This window comes from Marmota marmota, unplaced genomic scaffold, assembly GCF_001458135.2.
Source record: "Marmota marmota marmota unplaced genomic scaffold, marMar, whole genome shotgun sequence".
In the NCBI taxonomy this organism is placed as follows: Eukaryota; Metazoa; Chordata; class Mammalia; order Rodentia; family Sciuridae; genus Marmota; species Marmota marmota.
Genome location: NW_025999999.1, coordinates 10,035,968 through 10,058,068, shown reverse-complemented (window position 1 = coordinate 10,058,068; position 22,101 = coordinate 10,035,968). Strand labels below are relative to the sequence as shown.

The following is a 22,101-nucleotide window of genomic DNA, read 5'->3' as shown; positions in this document are numbered from 1 at the left end:
TTCTATTTTTATCCTTGGAGATGCTAATTATATTTTCATATATTTTTTTAAGTTGGTTTTATTTTTCCTTTGATAATGAAGAGTCCTACAATTATGATCATTTCCAGGAGGAGTGAAATGTTGGTACAAAATAATGCTTTTTCAGCTAAATTTTGTGTAAGAAGTCTACAGCCACACAAGACAGCAAGGAGGTCATTTGTTTGAAATCTCAGTGTTCCATGGCTAGAAAAGAGATCCTTATCTGTAGGGACAATACAAGCCTTGCTTACCTCTGTGTCTCCAGGGCCTAGAGCAATGCCTGACACATAGTAGGTCATCCCTAAAATTCTGCTGCATGGATGAAAGAGCCCTTTTGCAAATAATTGCTTGGTTACTTTTTCTGGTAAGCCTGACCCCCTAAAAGGAATTGTTTATTTAAATCAAGCAGCCCCTGCAATTCACCATGTGGATGTAAAATACCTGTAATGAGCTACAGACATCTCTGTTCAAATTACACTAAAAGATGCCAAGGAAATTACTAACAGGAGTCTCAAAATTCATCACATTAACTCACATCCCCAGAAAATTCATTCCTGAGGGTTTATTTCAATGAAATGTCTCCCTTGGGACTGGAAGTCTCTTCCCCCACTCTGGGAAATAAGGATGGATGTGGCATTAATGGAGCTAGGGGCTTTTCATCTTCCCAAACCATTAAAATGCAAATTGGGGGAGGAGAGAGACCTGCAGGCAGATCTGGGGGTGGGGGGGGCCTAGCCTGAGCTGCAGGGCACTCACATCCGTCAGCAGTCCGCACCTCCATGTGCACCAGGTCCGCCTCCTTATCCAGTCCGGCCACCGACCTGGGGAAGGAAGGGAGAGATAGAGGCTCAGTAAGGATGGGGACAGCAGCCGACAAAGTGGAAGTACCTGGGGTCCTTACTTGGCATTCGGCTCTCTCAAACAGGACTGTCCTGCACCATGGGAGCTCAGGCAACACAGCAGTGTGGCTGGCCTTAGAAACTTGTCACCTGTAATGGTCATAATGCCTGAGTCCTAGGTAGTGTTAGTGAGTTAAAAACTCAAGGAAACAAAAAAAGAAGAAGGAGGAGGTGGTGATGATGATGATGATGGAGGAGGAGGAGGAGGAGACGACAGACTCCACTGATGGTGGTCTAAACCTCTGTCCTTGGCCCTTCTCCACCACCCACCCCCTTCTGCGAGGTCCTCTTTTCTCCTTGGTCTTGACACTCCTGATTACCTCCACACTGTTTCCTGCCCTGTTCTGTGGGTTTCAATGTGTGCCCTCCTGATTTGATCCCATTTACCCTTCCTCTCTCCTTTCTTGCAAACAACAACATTTAAAACTGGTCTGGCAGAGACAGAATTCTCCCAGTAACTGGATTGAGAAAACTTAGTGACCTCTGGCCAATAGCTAGAAGAAGGAAGGCTGAGAATCCCTACAAATAACCTTGTGGATCTCTAAACTTCCCCATTAAAAGCCCAAGTAGCTGTCTCCCACCTTAGGTATGCAGCCACAGTGAGGCCCAGAAAGTCAACTATAAGTGCCCACAGGCATTACCCCATCGTGTGCTAAAGAGCACATTCTCTCCAGCAAGCTCAGCTCATAGTCTATTTATTCCTATTTTAAACACCATCTTAAGATTGGTTTCCTGGATTGCCAGAACTCAGTAGGTAGAAAACAGCAAGTTAGAAATCAAGTAGATTAATGGTGAGAATCAACAACTGATACCTAGGTGGCAAGACAAATAGAAAATAGATGAGAAACAGACCTAAGAACTCCAAGCCCAATCTTCCACACCATAAACACCTACACTTCTCAATAGCCCTGGGCATTACTATATTAGAGCATGGTTCAGGGTCTGACATCTATGGCAAGGAATTGAAGGCACAGAGAAAAAAGGAGTGGGGGCTAACGATATCCACCCATGCTTTCTGTTTAAGAAACCAGGTTGGCGAATGATATCTTTTAAAGGGAAAAAAATCATTTTCTGTTAAAATGACGATGTCTTGAAAGATCATACTTCAGTCATCTAAAAAGTTTACTTATACAAATTACTTTTTTCCCCTAAAGAAGCTGAATAAATGAGGCGTTACTCTAATGGGTTATTTTTCCCAATGGTCATTGACACACTATCTTTTTGTTTTTCTTTACCTCATTGGATCCTAACAGCAAACCCCTAAGGTAAGGAGAGCAGGTATCATTAGACATATTTGATTGGAGGAGAAACTGAGGCGTGGAGAAGTTTATGTTTGTCTAATGTCACACGGAGATTAGTTCAGAAATAGACAGATGTCTTGACTTCCTGTCCCAGAGCAGCTCTGATGTGTGCCTTATCTTACCATCTCCTTCCTGCTTTTCTCCAGCCAAGTCTCAGATCTCCTTCTGAGCAATCCCGGCCTCACCCCTGCAGCAGTCCTGCCTTCCCTCATCTCACTCACGAGCCTTTCTCTGCGAAACTATGGCATCCTTACCTCAGTGGTCCTCCCACTTGGCTGCCCATGAGAACCACTAGTAGGTGGGCTTTGAAATATACTGATGCCTGGTCCGCCTCCCTAGACCAAGAAAGCTAGAACCTGTGAGGACAGAGCCAGGCCATCAGTGTTATTTTAAATCTCCATGGAATTTCCATGTGCAGCCAAGTTTGAGGATCTTTGTTTGCATAAGTCAATCATATCCCTTATGTTATTACCATTTCTGTCTTTCCTACTTAGATATAAACCTTAAAGAGGTAGGACCCTGGCTTATTTATGTTGGAAACATTGACACTAACATGCCTTGTACCTATTATGTGCTCCCTGTGTTGACTAATGTAACAACTCAGTCTCCCTGTGTCGAGGCCAAAATTCCTATGTGAAACTCACTTGAGGTCAGACACACAGGGACAGAGGGCACCAGAAAGGACTATACTGACACCTCCTCTGCTCAGCAGTCTCCTGTTTCTTTATGATAGAGTTGGTATTCTCAGGATTACAGGCTTCTCGGTTGTCATTCTTCTACCCTTTCCCCATGACCACAGGCAGGGTGGCATGGACACAGTTGGAACCATAATGGCTCAGCCTGACTGTGGTCATCAAATGCTGTGCTCTGCTAATAAAGGAAGAAAGTCCTTGCCTCTGCAGAGCTTGAAAAAAGGCAAATAAACCAGAGAAGTGGTTCTCTTATTCAGGTCTTCTCACTCCCTCCCATCTAACTAAATCCTACTCAACCTCAAGTCTGTACCAAGAATCAAGTTCTCCTGGAAGCTCTCCTAGATGACAACAGCTCACGTTCACCTCTCTCCTTCACACATGCAGAGAACTCAGAGAACTCAGAGTCTTGATGGTGCACCCTCCCACAGTTACATGGTGATGAAACTGTTCTCCCCTTGAGCTGAGCTTGGCTCACTAGAATGAACACCTGTGGTTTTGTTGGCTCAATGCCCTTTCCCTCCCATGTTCTACCCACTCAATTTGTGCTTTGGCTAGTTTGGCCTAGCTCAGTGGCCCAACCCTCTGCACCCCTAGGATGTCCTGTGATTCCTCATGATCATGAGGTAGGTGGGCTTGAGAAATCAGGACATGTCAGGAAAACTGAGATCTCCATGGGATTCCTCCAATTGCAGGAAAGAGGAAAGAATTCTATTTCTTCTCTGGTTACCCCGACAAATGTTTCCAGTCCAATAGGAAGACCAAGTCTAAAAGAATGATGTGGACATACAGGGACAAAGAGAATGGACAGTGGGTAAGAGACAGGGAGAGGAGATGAAATGAGGACTGTGGTCAAGACAAGAAGTAGAGAAACAAAAATACAAACCAAGATACAGAAAGAAACAGAACAGTACATAGGTACATACACACACCCCTTAGAGATCACACAAATGGAAGCATGCTGAGAAATAGATGGATATACAGGTAGGTACCATCGAGAGCCTTCAGATCTGAATCCATTCATGTCCAGCCCACCCAGGTGGAGCAGCTTGCTTGGACACAAGAGTCAACAGGCTGCTTTATGGATGAGGGTGTTAGTGCATTTATTTGTTTATACCATCAGTTGCAAATATAATAGCTCATTGATATGCAGTCCATTAGACAGTAAGCTTCCTGAAGGCAGGGAGTATATTTCTCCAACGGTTGCTACATCACACAGCTCAAGATTAGGCATTTCTTTGGATTAAATGATAGGAGTAAGAAATCTCAAAGCAATTCTGTCCCTGGGTCCACAGGGGAAGAAATATGCCAATCAGAGAGGTAACAAAATAACTTAGATATCTAGGGAAGGAGAACGTTCTTCCCCATACTCAGAGCTGTGGCCCACAGACCCTCATCCAGCACAGAGATGGCACTGCCCACTTGGAAGTACTGGCAGCAGTAGCCTTGAGTTGAGTTCTCAATGTTATCACTGTTGACATTTTTGCCCAGATAATTCTTCCTTGTTGGGGCTGTTCTGTGCATCACAAAATATTTAGCAGTAACCCAGGTCTCTACTAGATATAGTAGCATTCTTGCAGTCATGACAACCTGAAGTGCCTCTAGACATTGCTTAGTATCTCCTATTGGGGGAAAAATCACAGCTTTACCTGGATACATTTAATCACTGCCTAGACTCTATGCAGTCCCTGCTAACAAGGTAGCAAATAAGCATTCAGAAACTGCACTTCCTCTCCCAGTATAAACACCAACGCTGCAGAGAAGCCCATCAACTACTGATTTTCTGGACCACACTATGGCATCAAGAAACTACCTGACACTCATCAAGCAGAAACAATCAGGTCCAAAACCTTAAAGCCCTTAATTCTGGAAACTTACTGTAAGAAATGTGCACACACACACAGAGCAATCAAAGAAACACACGATAGAAATATTTGGTGGGTTTTTGTGGGGTGGGGAAGGGGAGAAGTTAGAAGGGATACACTTGTAGAAATGTTTGGGAAAGTGCATATAATAATGATGACAAATGCTAATGGGTATTGAGACCATTTATGTGTCAGGCATTGTGTTTAGTATTTATAAGCATTATCTTAATTAATCCTCAAAATGAGTTTTTAAGGAAGGTACCATTTATCTAATTTTCCTCCTTGGTAAAATGAGGATAATAAGAGAGATTAAGTAATGTGCCTAAAGCCACATGATAATAACAGTTCTCAGATACTGAGAGTACACCATGTTCCAAGGCACTATTTTACATACAGATGCTGATCTCTTTTAATCCTTACATCAACTATGAGTTAGAAATCAATCTTTCCCCCTATTTTAAAAGGGCATAATCAGCCATAGAGAGCTTAAGCTACTTGCTCAAAGTCACGTAGCTAAGAAGCAGTAAAATTAGGATTTGAACAGAGTGGGTGGCTTGGAGCCAGGTGCTTAACTTTCCCTGTAAACTGTCCCACCCATGATGAAGAATTGGATTTGGGTCCATACATCTTTCCCAGAGTTGAGGATCCCATCAACATGCCTCTTGTCCGCTTCCCTCAAACCAGAGTCCCTCATAGCAGCACCGTAAGGAATACGAGGGCATTTTGTACATGTTTTCAAAATCACGGAACATCTTGGTTCTGACTACAGCAATTGAGAGTCACTCATATTGGTGATAATTGGTGAAAAGGGAAAGTTGGGAATAGAAAAAGAGATTGGGTCAATGGTAAAAGAGTAGTGAGTAGAGATTTTTGCAAAGAAAGATAAAAACCATTCAGGAAAAAGGAATTTTGGGGCTTGAGCTTGACTCTTGAGATCTGTGAGGGTGGAAGGAGCTGAGATGTGTAAGAGGGGATGGAGAATTGCCAAGGCTGGTGGGAAGGAGATGAGAGGCTGGCTTAGGTGTGCCAAGAAGCACCTTCATGAATGCCTTGGCACCTCTTCCATCTCAAGCATTCACCTTTTTTAGGGCTAACATTAGACCAGGATGGAGCAGATGGCCAGTAGCAGTATCCAATGTATAACCAAACATAGGACAGGTAAGGCTCCCTGTGGTAGTGTGTGCAACAAAGAAAAGGTGTATTTATATGCATCCCATTGAAAAATGCATGGAAGAGAGCTTCTAGAAAGTATCAGACGGTGCAGAGAAATTGTGTCCACATGCTACTGCTGATACAAAATGTAAGCTGTCCTCCATGGTGCCTGTTTTGGATGTGCTATATTTCTGGTTTTAATTAAGCAATTTTAAAACAAAGTTTTGTGGGAAGAAATAGAGTTAAGATATTACAATCAGACATCAGTCTATGAAAACCCTTATGAACATTTTTAAATTCCTCCATCACGAATTCTTCTACCACAGGGATTTCCTGAACACTAATTGTGGAAAAACTAATGTTTCCTAGTAGATTTTACCAGGCTTCTTCAGGAAAGAAATAGTCAGGGCCTTTATTAAAAACTCCCAATCACAGTTTAGCTATTGTATAAATTAAAAATATAAATAAATAAATAAATAAATAAATAAATAAATAAATAAATAAAACAAACTCCCAATCACATTTTACACATATGTGCCAACAAAAGTTCTTAGTTTCTACATCTGTCAAACAGGAGGAGCATAATACCTACTTCATAGAGTAACGAGAGTTGAATGAGCTGAGCGGTAGACACTTTGAACAGTTCTTGGCACAAAGGAAGAGTTCTGTACATTTTAGCTATCATTAGCTTTAATTTGAAGGGCAGGATAGGCTGATCCATCCTCCTGCCTGCCTTCCTCTCTCCCACATCTCAGTCCCACACTGGGTGAGGCCTACTGATGACCATGTGACTCTAGATGCTGGGTACTGAACTCCATGCCCCGATAGGGTTCAGTTCAGATGCCTTCTCCCTCTCTAGACTGATTGTACACCACAAATCCCAGGAAGGAGCTCTTGATAAGGTCTCCAGTGACACCCTGTTCTCCTCTGCAGTGCAGAAATCATGCCTGTATTGAAATCATCTTCTTTCCCCTATTAGATGTGATCCTTGACCTCAGGGGGCTTTTATAGGATAATATATCAGTTTATTCAATCACAGTGTTTGGCAAATGATGAAAACACTTTCATTCAGTTGGACAAATTTCACATGCCTACAGCATTTCAGAATGCCTACAGCATTCTGGGGTCCTAAAGAGATTTAACAGGCCTTCTTATGCTCCAGATGATGTTTATATTGTGGACTTCTCACCTGGTGTGGAGAAAGGAGAGGGAAAAGAACTACCCAGAGCTGAATGATGTGTGGGATAGTCTTCACTTGGGGGAATTTATTGTTGCTAATTTGATAACAATTAATGAGCCCAATAATAGCACAAGGATCATCTGAAACCTTGAAGAGGGAAAGGACATTGGTTATTCTTCAAAATAGGGAGCACCTCTGAGTTCTGAGACCAAGGGCGTAGGGAACAAAGGGAAATAGAGAACCATCATCAAACCTCCAGGGAAGAAACTAGAATCCCCTCCTAGAACCACACACTCACAGATGTTACTGACAGGAGAACATGAAAAAGGTGGAGTGGTTTCCAGCTTATTTTTGGCAACCATGCCCTCTGTACAAACAGTCTTCAAGTCCTGTCACGTAAAATAGGTCAGACAGGGACTTCTCAGGAACCAAGACAGCTCGCTCAGACCCGACAGTCCCCAAGGCAGCCAGATACAGAAACTTTTGAAGCATTATCATTTCATCCAAGCCCTTCACTTCCAAAATCAGAAAACTGAGCCTCTGCAACTGCCCAGAGACATGGCTTGTTTGTGTCAAGTGGCCCTAGAATCTAACTTGGAACTTCAGTCCCGGCCTATTCAGAACACACTCAGCTGTCAGGAGGGAGTGGAAGGGCCAAATCCAGTGCATTTCCTCTGTGTGGATGTGGATTCCAGGGTAAAAACTGGGTAAGGGGAGGAAGATACTGTGAGTAAGCTACAATAAAGTCAAAGTACTCAACCAACTAGTCAGCTAGGCATGGTAACCACAAAATAATCTTTTTAAATGAATATAATTTTTAATTGATGAGTCAAACATGTATACATTAATGGGGTATAATGTAATGTTTTGATATATGTACACAATGTGGGATGATTTAAATCAAGTTAATTACCATATCACCCACCCATCATTTCTGTGTTGTGGTGGTCATTTTCTCTTTGTTATTTTGGAATATATAACACACTGTTATTGACTGGTGTCACCCTGTTGTACCTCAACACATCTCTCCAATTCATCCTACAAGCTGTCCTTCCACTGGGGATATCCATTCCAATTCCCTCTGCATTGGCCTTGCAATGGTTCCGCTCAGCTTAGGACCCACTTCCCAAGAAAGCTTCTTACCCTGGCTGAACATTAGAATTTCTTTAGGAAAGAAAGTGTCTAAAATATTAAATACCAATGTGTAGGCCCTCCTTCCAAGAATTCTGGTTTAACTGATCTGGAGTAACAGTCCTTTCATTCCCATAGTGATTTTAGTACAACAGAATCTCCTGGCATGCTTGTTAAGACAGGGATAGATGCTGGGATGTATCTCCAGCACCATTCATTTGATAGGTCTGGGTGGGGGCCAAGAACATGCATGGATCTTAGGAAATATTCAGATGACATAATGATGATGGTTACGAGTCACGCTTGTAGAACTGCCAGCTGGGAGTGAAGCCCGCACAGGAATCAGCACCTTGTAGACAGTCAGAATGGAGAATCACTTCTCAAAGCCCAAAACATAACCTCAGACCACAATGGCATCTCCTCCCAGGCACCAGAGATACAAGGAAGAGCATAAATTCTGCTGCTAGAAGCTAAGTCAGGGGCTTGGCTCCATCCCTCACTAACTGTGGGATCATGAGCAATTTACTTCACCATTCCATGCCTCAAACTCTTTCATCTGCACAACAGGGAGATAATAATAGCACTCTTGTCATTATTTTTTATGAGAAGTAAGTGAATTAAATATATTTAAAATATTTAGACAAGAGAGGCATGTGTTAACACTTTATATGATGTTATGTGTTCACGTTATCTTAAATGCAATTAATATTCATTGAACACCTCTGCTGTACCAAGGTTTTAAATATCAGTTTAAACATATTAACGCACTTAATCCTAAGCAAACTTTGAGATCAACAAAGCATAGTCTTTTTTGTTTTCTCTTTTCAAAAGAGAAAAAAGGAGGTGTTCAGTTATCAGATTGTCCAATTGTTGAGTGAGAAATGAGGACACAGAGAGGGAATCTGGATTTTGTACATCTAAGTTTTTCCTCCTTCTTGATTATGTTCTCCTTAAAGACAGACTCTAGATCCAATTAAACTCTTCCTTCGACTAGTGCCAAGCAACATGTCTTACACTGCATCTATTAAATATCTGTTGAGTAGATGAATAAATACATGAATGCAAATAATAATAATAATAACCCCAGCAGAACGTGTAAGATAAATGTTGAAAATATTTCTAGAATATAATGAAACAGATTTTATTCATTTAATTAATCTCTAGGCAATTAAGTGAATAAAGTCTTCATTTTATATTATTATGCAGCTCTTTTCCCCATTTATCCTCAAAGCAATATTGGGCCTGTCAAACACAGTCATTTGTGATTTGCCTGACAAATGTGATCCTCCTGTGAAAAACGCTGGGGCAGCAAAACCTCGGGGATGTCATCCAGCTCAAGTGAGCAGGGCTCCTCTGGCGGCCACTTCGAGAGTGTCTCTTCCAAATCGCACACATGCCGGCCACCTCTATCAAATGCCCACTAGTTCCAGATTACAGATTTTAGGTGCAGACTTCCACGTCCTGTCTGTACTGTGTGTGTACCTGCCCCTCCCTGTCCACAGCTGAACAGATCAGGGCTAGCATCCCCCCAAACTGGGTCAAGGGGATTCGTTTTGCAGACTTTGGGATTGGTCTGAGAGACTGTAACATGAGACTTGGAGGAACCTGTCTTGGATACTTTGAGCTGGTCTGCCAGAGACAAGAGAGGAGAGGCAAATAGAGGACAGAGGAGATTCTGGGATAGGGTTCTTCCTGAGGTCTAACTGCATTTCTTCTCTTGTTTGTCTTGCTCTTTAACTAAGTGACATTTGGGTAGCCAAAGAGTCATTACTAATACACCTACAGTGAGGTTGCTCTGCATGAACTGGGCCTTCTCATGGGACCTGAATAACTATTGTCCCTTCAACCTCTGGTTCTCCCTGCAAAGGGCTACTAATACGAACAACGTTTTGCAAGCTATATAGTTCAAACTATATATTTAGTGGATCAGAGCAAAAATTCTTCTCATAAAATGGAAGACACTGGAAAAGAAAGCATCAGACTACATTTTGCATGGCAGACTAAAGTATTTCTCATGTAACTTTTGCTTAAGTTATATATATAAAACATGTAGGTTTATACTGGTTCACAAGTGTGATGTAATGCTACCAGGGAAGCAGTTAGAAAAAGAAAGAAACTGTATGTTCTAATTTAATATAGCACGTTTTCAAGCTCTGGATGGTTGGAATCAAATTGAGCAGCCACATGAAATATTTCCAGGACAAACCATACATATACATCGGGAGGTCCCTCCCAATGATAAGGAAGTTCTTCAGCTGAAGAACTTCAGTGAATAGGAGCCAAGACAGTTTTAATGTTAAGCTGAGCTTTGGTCACTGGGATTTCATGATTGTGTTAACGCAGAGAATCCATGAAAACTTACCTAAAGACAATGGAATGACTGCTCAACTAGGAATCAGACCAGCAATCCCTTGGCAACTAACTACTGAATACCTACTATGTGTGAGTTGCTAGACAGCCACCATGTGGCAAATTTGTTTACTACATACATGTGGGTTACAGCCTGGCATCGCTCCTATGAACGCTTCCATATTTCTAAACAAGACCTTGTTACATAACACACCCTACAAAAGACAGTTGGCACATAGCAGATGCATTAATCCTATTAAACAGACCAAGCACATTGCAGCATTTGAAGAATGGTAGCACAGAACTGGCACAGTCCTTGTTAGGAGCCATTTGATTTGGGAGTATCTCAGTTCCCATTATCTCCCTCCTGAGCATGCACTGTCCCTTTAATAGACATTTTTGAGGCCACAGGTAGAGAGGCTTTCAAAAAGCCTGTAGTATTGTTGGATCAGGAAGGGCTTCACAGAGATGGGAAGACCGGGGCTAGGCTTGAAGAATGCATGGGATCAGAGAGTCAGGATGGCAGAGGGTGATAGGATCTAAGGGATGTGGTATGATGGGCAGGCTGCAGGGCAGGATATTTGGGCAGAAGCCATGAGGATCACTCTAGAGATAGAGGAAGCAAGAATAAAGAGATAATGAAAAGCCACTATTGGTTGCTGAAAATTTTACATTGTCCCTTCCATTCTGCTTGTACCATTAGACAAATTTATCTGTTTCTGAATATGTATTCATCCTGTTTCTTTAGAAACAAATTTATGTAAAGATAACCTTTATTGTAAAGTCATTTAGAAAGTCTATGATTTTTAAAATTATATATATGTGTGTGTGTGTGTGTGTGTATACATATTGCTTAAAAGTCACAGTCTGGAGCTCATGTGACTCCTAAACAGCACTGCTTTTTGGAGGTACTCTCACACTGTTGTTCACCTAATGTCTCTTCATGGCCACTCACGCAGGATGAAGCCAAAGGACAAGAATATGACTCAGGACAAAGCAGTACCCACTAAAATGTCCTAAAGTCTTACACATAAGAGGACATTTAGATTGGCAAGACGTTCTGCAAGAGCTTAAATGGAGAAGGAGGTCTCCCAATCATCCCCCTCATCACAGTGCTGTATCTCTCCTGGACAGATCAGCACTAACTGCCCACCAACTAAACAATTCATCTCACTTACTCATATACAGGTACTTAGCATCTAATATTTGTCCAGTACCAAAAGGGAAACCAGGAGAGAAAAAACCAGGATGGGTAAGAGCATGTTCCAGCTCTCTAGATGTGCTCAGACTGGTATGGTAACCAGCTCTGCAGGGAAGATACTGGTAAGAAAATGTGGCATGCACTCCAACAGTGGACATACTGCTCAGAGTGCAGTGGAGTCCTCAAAAGTGGGTGTGTCTTCAATGGTGAGTAGAAAAGAGGAACATGTGGATGAGGCACAGTGAATCCTGTGGGCACAGTGGTGTGGCCCTGTGGCTCCTAAAACAAGTATTTCCCAAGAGTTGCCTGTGCATCCACATAAAGACTAGCAGTAAGATAAATATCAGGATGCCAGAGGTGGTGGAGGGATTACTAATGTTAGGTAGGATGCAATCTGAGAAAGAAGCAGGTTCATAAATGGAGAGATATTCTCAACAGTGTGAGAATATCTCCATAAATGTAGTGAGAGTTATGTTCATCCCCAGTTGTTTAGGAAAACAGCTGGGGATGAACATAACTCTCACTGCCCATCATCTTTTGAGCTTGGGCTTGGGGTGATACATTTAGTCTTTTTGAGATCTCACTTATCACACTGGGGACTGTTTTTGGCTCAGAATGAATTTTTTAGACAATATTTTGTCTCTTACAGAGTTGGTTAAGAGAGAAGCCAGGAGTCCTGGGTCCTAGATCCTAACTTTGATTCTATACTTAATGTGTGACCTTGGGCAAATTAGTTCTCTAAACCTCCAAATTTTCATAACGTTCAGAACTTCCTCTCTTGATCTTGGGGAGTGTGTTCTGTTAGTATAACAAACACCTGAGATTATCAACCATAAGGAGGTAAAGCTTATTCTGTTTTGAAGGTTTCAGTCTATGGTCAGCCCCATTGCTTTTTGAGATATGGCAGGAGAGCACATCTTGGCTGAAGCAGGTGGCAAAGCAAAACCACTCGCTACGTGGTTGGAAACAGAGAGAGCAAGAGAAACTGGCTGGAGTTCCACAATCCCTGTTCAGAACATGCCCCAATGACTTGAAGACCTCCCAATAGGGCCAGCCTCTTCATGTTTCCACCACCTCTCAGCAGCACCACCCTGAGATCCCAGCCTGGAACACAAGTGCCTTTGGGAGACACGTAAGGTCCAAACCACAGCAAGCAAGATGGAGTGAAAAGATACAGGCCACACTTAATGAACATGCACCTAGGCTTCCAGAACTTTATGGGGCATACAGAAACACATCTGCATGCACACACACATTTATTTCAATATATAGATTATGTAGAACGTGTCCAATACAAACTTGTGTTGGAATGTAGTAGAAAGAACACTGGATTGAGATGAAGACCTTGATTCTAATCACAGTGACTAGCTGTGGTGGCCTTAACTAAGCCACTTGACCTTTCTGGGCACAGTATCTTCCTTTGCAAATTAAAGAGTGTGCCAGGGCTGGTGATCTGGGGGAGATAGGGACCCTTTCCATTTCTGGACTCTGATGTTTGTTAACTCCACAGCTGTGGAAGAAGAAGGCCTCGTGAGCTCCCATCTGCTCTGACAATCCCTTCAATTCTGATTGTCAAGGATCCTCCTATGCTGCCCCACCTTGACCTTAATCAAGTGATTGCATGAGAAGGTAGAGGAACTTCCCAGTAGTGAGGGCCCCAAGGCGTCTGTTACCACCTGCATGGCCTGCTCCCTGCAGGAGAGGGCTTCTCTTAGAGTTGCCAGAACCTGCCTACAGCTGCACCTCAGCAAGGACCAGAGACAGAATAGGTCACAGGCAGATGAAGGAGCTGCTGGCAGGAAACAGGCAGGAGACCTCAGCACTTAGTGGTATGCACACATCGTTGTCTAATTTTAAGGGCCTCAGCCTCAGACTTGGGGGTAGACATCATTGTTGCCATTCCACAGAAGGACACACTCAGAAAGCTGAGGTCACTAAAGATCCTCCAGTAGTTAAGGCAGAGCTAGAACTCATGCTGGGTTCTGCTGACACTGAGCCTGGTGCTCTCAGTACTGCAGACTTCTACTGCTCCCTCTCAGATCAGCCACGAGGCCACATGTAATTAGATGCAAGATTATGTGGTACCATCTGGAAGTGCTAGAAGAATTCAGAGAGTTAATTAAAAAGGCAAAGGGCATTAAGGAGACAGCTTGGGAGGATGGGGAGGAAATTTGTGGAAGTTCTAGAGAAGAAAGAGAGAGAGGAACCAGGTGTATTTATAGACTAATAATGTGCAAAAGGGGGAAAATGTGCTGCCTCGGGCAATTCTCATCAAGTTAATGGATGTTGCCAATTACCGTGCTAACATTTTTAATTGTATCTCTGCTCTGAAGAGAATAAAACCAGAATTTCCTAGTCTTTGCCTCAGGACTATTAGGGACACACATTCTGCTGCATTATTCCAGAGTAGATATAACCCATCCCGAGTCTACACTGACGGACTACTCACAGCTATCTCAGACCCTAATTGGGGTTGGAATAAGTGGTTGCAAAAAGGGCATCTTATGAGTTCAGGTGTAGAAATGAGCCTGGAAAACAACAGGCCCATGTCTAGGAACAGACTGTAGCCACATGGGACCCATGAAGAAGACAGCAACCACTGCACCCCCTTTGGTAATCTAATGATACCTGGTATCTGTGAACTATTTCAGGGTGAGTTGTCCCCTATAATAATATAATCTCTGGGCATGTCTCCTTATTTGACACTCATAACAACTCATGTATTTGAACAATGATGCCTCACCTCTACATTGTAAGTTTCTTGAAAGGAGGGGTCATGCTTGCTGGGCCCAACCTGGTAACTCCACTTCCTAGCACAAGCCTGGCACTTAATGATACCATCAGAAAAATGATGAAAACTCCTACAAGGAAGGTACAGTTTTGTGTGCATTTTGCCAACAAGGAACTGGAGGTTCTGACAAACTAAGGAACTTGTGTAAGTCACCACAGCTAATAAACAGCAGCTACCCATTCAAACTCTGGTCAGATGGACTTGGCTTCAGAGTAGACCCTGAAAGACACAGTCTAGGCCACCCTTGTACAGTAGAAAAGGAAGAGAGGGAAGGACTGGCCAACCTGTGTCCATCACAGACTGTGCCAGGCACCTGTTCCTTTATATCATTTAATCCTGAGAGGGAATCTATGAGGTAGGTTTTGGCCACAGACTGAAAATGTAGAAAAAGAGGTCCTGACTAAAGGAGAGCTGAAGTGACTCACTTAATGTTCCTCGTGTAGCAAAGAGAAGTGATGGAATTCAGACGACTATGACTCGGTAACCCAACTTTGACAGAGCTCACCTTGACTTCATGGCTTCTTGGAGAACGATACATAGATCAAAACTACAACATGGAAACACAAGGCTTTGAGGAGAAGAAAATAAAAGTGCTAGTTCCCTGTTCCCTCAATCAAATCCTTTAGGGACAACTTGGGGACAAATTGTGACATAGTTATCCTTCTCTGATGCTCCCTCCACCCCAAGCCCGGGCCCCGTCTCTCCTAGTACTTACCTCTCTGGTTGCTACATCCCGTGGGTCTCATGCTTCTCACCCTTATGCCTCCACCTCCTGCCCCAGCACCCAAGACAGCCCCCCACATAGTCTGGCCCTTGCCAGCTGATATTCTAGGCTCTAGAAGCAACCAGCAGCAGCCTGAGGGAATGCCAAGGCCTTTAACCAACAGGAGCCAAAGAAAAGTACTGGAATGAATGAGAAGATCTCCTTCAGTGGCAACCAAGGACATTTTGGGGATGTGCAATGAAGACGAATGTCAACCAGCCATAACTCCTATACATGGACCAGTCACTCAATTTTTTGTGCCTAGCCTCACTAACAGGGTACATGTGGGAGAAATACCCGCTTTGCCAAAGTCTGGAAAGGATCACAGTCCAAGTGAACACAGGTGTGAAAAATGCTCTCGGGATCTCCACACTTAGGATCTGCAGATAGCTCATGCCCAAGTCCAAGTTCCCCAGTGTAGAAAGCCAACCGTGCTTCAGTTCAAAGCCAGCACAGTTCCCCTCCTTTCTCTTCCTCCCTCCCACCTTGTTCAGTACATTGGTTTATGAGGTGGTGGCAGCCTACCGTGGAGTAAAGCATGGATTTTACACTCAGAGACCTGAGTTCAAACCCCAGCCCCACCACCAACAGTGACATGGCCCTCACATGCTCTGACAACTCTGAAACTTAGAATCTTCATCTCTGAAAAGAGAATAAAGGTAATACTTTTTCACACAGTTGTCATGAGAATTAACCCAGATAATGGTGTGACATTCATAATACAGGCTAAGGAGCATCCATATATGTTAGCCATGTACAGTCTTCGTGAGGGAACATCAGTCCTTGACCCCCATTGCTGTTACATACCCTTCACCCCAGTTTACCTGCACATACACTGCTGTTGATACATCTCTTGGCTAAGGGAATAAATAGGCAAATTCACCAGATCCATTCTACAGGTAAAGCCTGTGACCTGTCCCTTACCCCCCATAAGAGCTTTCCACCAAAGCCCCAGCATATCCAGAGGCAATTTGTAAAACATCCCAGGCCCTGAGAAATCTAGTGTAGGATGAACATGCACAGCCCTGGCACAGAGCAGCTGTCTCCCGTGACAGACTGCTCACACCTGCATGCATCAGCCTGGGAAGGGCTGCCCAGGGGAAGAGCAAGAAGTCAGACCCTCTGGGACAATTAAAATTAAACTGAACCAGACACTCTGGAATTGTCTCTTGGGAGCCATTCTGCCTAGTCTGGGGCTGGGGCAAGATCACTTAATAGGCCCTTTTTCATCTTTAATTTCTCTGATTCAGAAAGTTTACAAGATCAATTGCTAAGAGGGCTAATGTGAGGAGATGAGGCAGCAAGTTGCTCAGGGCCCAGAGTCAGCTAATTCCTTAGCTTCTAACTAGAGCCCACAGGGACCCACTTATATAAAGCCTGAGAGCTCATCGCCTCACTCCATCACCCCTCCCATCCCCAACACCCTCTAAATAAAGGATTTGAATTGCAACCCAGCAAGAATAGCACATCAACCTCAAGCCAGCCAGCACATGCCAGGAATCTGTCATATCTTGCTTAATACTTTTATACTTTCACCCAGGGCAGGACTCATGAGTTCAGAGTCTTTTCTGCTCAGTCTTCACACCAAGGAACCCAGGGACCTTGCATCTTCAAAGACTATTTGAAGTGATGCAACCTCATGATCAAATTAGAGGGTTCTCAGAATATGTGGATTGAAATTCTACCTCTTTCTAGCTATATGACTTTGGGCAAGGTACATAAACCTAAGCATGTGTTTCTTTATCAATAGATGGGGCAATATAAAGCTTCCTGAGCATGTAATTAAAGAATGTCAGTAATATGCTTAGCATGTCATTTGCATTCAGAAAATACTACCTGTCATTCGCTGCTCATTATGCTTGGGTCTCTGGATCAAATTTTATGGATAGTGAAGGATTAGGGACCAAGGATTAATTTAAGATGGACCAATACTATGAAGCTCTTGGGTATCATGTGAAAAACAGGGGCACACCCACACTTCATCTTTATACTGTCCTAGTCGCTTTTGCATCCTTTGAGAGAAGACACAGCCTCTTCATTTTGCTATTCTTCTCCCTGTCTCCTTGGTTCCTGTAGGATGTTAAATCCCCACCCTCACTCCCCGCCCCTTGCTACACAGGAAGCCACAGGAACAATGATGGCTGATCACAGTTTTACCAAATAGCTTCAGTAAACAGCATGAAAAAGTTACCTCCCATGCAGGAGACTTACATTCTCCAAATGGAAACAAAACCCAGAAAGGGAATAGCACACTCCAATTGCCCTGGACAATGCATCCCCCAGGATGCCTCAATGACCATAGCTGGACATTGGCTTGTTCTCGTCCCCATCATTATCTGCATGTTTTCCTTAATGATAGAAGAATTAAACTGAACTCCTGCACAACTGGCTCTAGGGGATTCTGGAAAGCCTAGAAAAGAAGTTTCAATTTATTCACTTGCTGAGAATGAATTCTGCCTCATATAACTCCTGACAAATTGCCATTTTTAAAGGGTTTGTTAATTTCCAATGAACAAATGGCACATCAGATATCTTGTTTATTCAACAGATGCTCCTGAACTAAACAAATGCTTCTTGTTTAACAAACATGGAAACATCTTGTCAGCTTTGCCGAGATCATCCTGTTTAACTATCAAGGGAAGGTCCTGTGGTTTCATGAGAAAATATGAGAAGCCTCCCTCCCTTGTAGGTTCCCCCAAAAGGCCTGGGGATGGTGATTCCATTGAAAGAAATGGTGTGAAGCTCCTAAGTCCCAGACTGGGAGGCAGCTCTTAGATAAAGGACCTGGAATCATTCCTTTGTCTGATTCAGGTCTACTTTATCCAGAAATCTCCTTGATGCTGAATCTGAACTGAGCATCGAAGGAGACACTATCTGAGACACAGAGGTGGTGTGAAGGTGTGATTAAAATCAATTTCAGGGTAAGCCTGGGTCAGATCCTAGCTCTGCCATTCGCTACCTCTGTGAACTTGAACTGGTTACTTAAACGCTCACAACTTAAGTTTCCTCAGCTAAGTTACAGGTCTACTAATGACATGAAGGGCAAAGAAGCTGATGGTAGCAATATATGCTCATACTCTTCATCCTAATTATATTTCAGGGTATTTTAAATGGAGCTGAACCTAGGAATGAGTCTCAGGAGCAGAGAGAGAGGGTCTTGGAAAGAGCCCCATTCCTATGTCCTCCATTATTCGGAAGAAGTGAATGTGACATGTTTGATAATGTGATGGCTCGGCGACTCCAGTTGGAAATGAACCTGAACAGACAGTGGAGCCCTTCCAAGCCTCACAACTTCAGCCTGATATCATAATTACTTTTAGCCAGCGGGCTAAAGATCTGGCTAGACTGCGAGGTGGGGTGGGGTGGGGAGGGCTGGAAAGAAAGGAAGGAGGCCAGCTTGCCGGGAGCACATAAGGACACATGGAGAGAGAGGATGGCTGACCTCTGTCAAGTCTGAATGTGCGGTGATAAATCCATCTGCTGATGGGTGCAACAGTACAATGTATTAATTATATGAGGGAATGCATCTCAAAGCCTCCCTGCTGGAAAGCATCACAGAGAATTACCTTGGGACAATATCTAACTCACTGAAAATTAATTTACTCCACGATTTAGATGCTTGGAAGGGGTGCAAAGAGAAGCTGACCCCAGCTGAGCATGACACCGTCTGAAGGAGCTGCAGACTTATCTGAACTGGTAGAAGGGCTGCGGAAGACCTCCCACCCAGGCACGGCTCATTTTCTGATGGAATCTTCTTAGCAACCGCATGAGGTGGACAGCATTATTATCACCATTAGGCTGATGAGGACACGGAGGCTTAGAAAATCTGCCCAGAATGTTAGCACTTTTAATAAAAGAGCCAAGAGGTCTGTCTCCAGAAACGTGCCCTTAGCCACTAGGAAAGAGTACGAGAGAGGGTTCAGGGAGCTTCAAAAGTGGGTAATTTCTGAGCAGAACTTCAAAAGATAATAAATTGATTGCCTGGAATTGCTCAGAATTGCATGCCCTGCCTTTCTCACCTGGCAACAGATGGTGTGATGGAAGACCTGGAGATACACAGTGCCTGTGCCTATTTATTCCCTTAGCCAAGAGATGATCAGGATAGGGTGTGGGTGGAGAAAAAAGGATCAGAAGATGTCTGTGATTTCCCAGCACTCTGGTGTAAGAAAGCACTTCCTGCCATGCTCAGGGGGTAGGACTTTCATCTTAAGTATATATTTTTTTTAATCAATCTTGGATCCCCTGAAAAAATCCATGGTAGGTGCTATTCACATGTAAGACTCAATCGGTGGGCAAACCCCAAATTTGAGCCAATTCCAAATGATCTTTAACAAAAATTCTGCAGATCAATGGTTTACATTCACCACCTCTCTTTATGGTCTCTCTGAAAAGGCAGCTTAATGTGGTCAGTAAGAGATGGAGATAAGAGGCTGGGGACACATTCATGGCCGTTCCATTCATTTCTGTCCATTTAGAAATACAGATATGTAAGAGTGACATAATTTTACTGACAACCTTGAATTGCCTCAAAATTACCAAAAAATAAAAAAAAAATTACAAAAGAAGGGAGATAACTCATCAAGAGCCATTCTTTATTACTGGCCACAAAATTTCTGTGACATCTTCACAAGTAATCATGACTCACCAGCGTGTCATTATTCTTTTATTTAAAATAGTTGATAGTTCTCTCTTGATTTCAGCTGCAGCCATTTTGACAAAAGGCTAACCTCATTTAACCCGAGTTTCAGAAAACCAACAAGGCAATACAGAGGTGCTTCAATGGGGACAACCTAGAGGCTGAAAGACAAGAGAGGGAACTGGTCCAAGAGAGGATGAGGAGGACCTGGTTGAAGGAGGAGCTTAGGGGGACAACAAAGGTGCATCTGGAGCAGTGCTTTTGCAGGAGATAAGCAGGCAGAGGAGCTAGGCCTGTTGGAGTAGATGGTGAGCAGTTCAGAGCAATTTGACTCTTGTAGGTCAGGGAAGTAGATGGATGGTGGGAAGGTTAACTAAGGTCATCAGAGAAATAAATTTACCAGTTTGGGGAAAGATCATACTGTTTCCATACATTTGGGAAATAGCAATATATTCAGTTAAGAATAGTTTAGGGTTTTTTTTTCCATTTAAATTTTTATTCTTTTGATAACAACATTACAGAATAGAGAACAGCTTCATGGCTGCCTGTGGGGAGTCTGGCCAGGACAAGGGGAGGCAGGAGGGGCTTGGTATCAGAGCAACTGCAAGTCCTTGTGTCTCAATATTATCAATGTCAAGATCCTAGCTCTGATCCTGCACTAGTTTTCTAAGATGTTACCATTGGGGGAATAGGTTTTGAGTATGAAAAAAAAAAAAAACATCACAGGGGAGCTATTTGGCAGTTGCTGAACAGTATCAGAATATTAGAATAGAGGTGGTGAGTGGGGCTTGGGACATGAGTGTCTGAAATTCTGGAAAGAGGTAAGACATAGGGCTTCCTTATTTTTAGAGGAACTAGATATGCTGTGTGGGGGGGTGTATGTGTGCTTGTGTAAATAACTTTGTTGGGGTGATGGGGCTTCATGCATTGGGCACCTAAGGCCTGATGCATGGGTTACTTGGGACCTCAGGTATGCTAGGCAAGCACTCTACCACTCAGTAAGTTTCCCCGTTCAAGAGAAGTTATGTTTTATTGGGAAAGTGTGTCTCCTTTTGCAAACAAAGGGAAAGATGAAGGATAAAACTGTATATATTTCCTGTGTACATCATGATGTTTTGAAGTACATATGTACAAACTGTGGAATGGCCTTTTCCCTTTCCTTTTCAAGGTAAGTGAGAACTGGTGCTGTTTTTAGTGAAAGGGAATACAGAGTTTGCTGATACCAAGCCAAGGAAGAATAAATAATGAAGCTAAATCCCTAAAGTCGGATAGGGACAGGATCAAAAGCACAACTGGAAATTTAAGAAAGTACCACTATTCTTCCAACATGGCAAAGAAATGTGGGGAAAGAGAAAGAACTTGGAGAGGTGAAGGGGAAAGAAAAGTCAGACTCACGTATACACTGAAGTCTATTTGAGACGGAACATGAGAGCCTCTGTGACTGCCTAAAGTCAAAGGCAGGAAGGGACAGGGGCTAAGGTGAGTGGTAAACATGGGGTAATGGTGTGGAGGGGCCCCTGTAAGGGACAGGAGGGGAGGCCCACTAGGATAACTCTAGATAACAAAAGCAAATGTTGCTTGGCTAATCAAGGGGGGAAGTGAGCAGGTGTGGCTGCTGCTGACCTGTTATGGCATGGTATGCAGTGGGTGTCTAACAAGTTCATGGCCAGCAGTGGTGAAAAATACAATCAGGCCTGTGGATGTAATCATCCAAATGCTGTGCAGCAATCCCGCCACTCCATGCCAGCTCTGCTACTTGCAAGGTATAAGGAGCCCTTTGCGGCCAGTAGGTGGTAGCCCAGCCTGTCTCTAATCCATATTCAGCTTGTCCAAAACCAGCCCTCCCACCTCTAAGCTGAGATCCCTCTCCACCCATCCATTCTGCACCGCCTCAAATCTACTGTTTGCTAGCAAGATATATGTGCACCTTGAACGTCATAAGAGGAAGAGCCACATCTCAGGGAATGATTTCATTGCTATGGAACATGGGAGGGTCCCTTCTTAATGTTAATGCAGCTCTTTTGTGCAACAGGGTCACAAAATGTCAGCTATGGAGTGTTCCACAGAATGGCTCATGAATTAAAATTAATTTTTAATGACTCTTTCCGAGTATGAGCTGCTTGTAA

The 22,101-nt window shown here is 43.3% G+C and overlaps 1 protein-coding gene across 1 annotated transcript in view; it reads right to left on the bottom strand.

Annotated features, from left to right (window-relative positions):
- Positions 1 to 22,101, bottom strand: part of Sorcs3 (sortilin related VPS10 domain containing receptor 3) — a 578,947-nt gene that overhangs the window by 165,888 nt on the left and 390,958 nt on the right. The window contains exon 6 of the mRNA XM_015494901.2: positions 775 to 839. Coding sequence (XP_015350387.1) covers positions 775 to 839 — 65 coding nt within the window. The remainder of the gene's footprint in view (positions 1 to 774; positions 840 to 22,101) is intronic.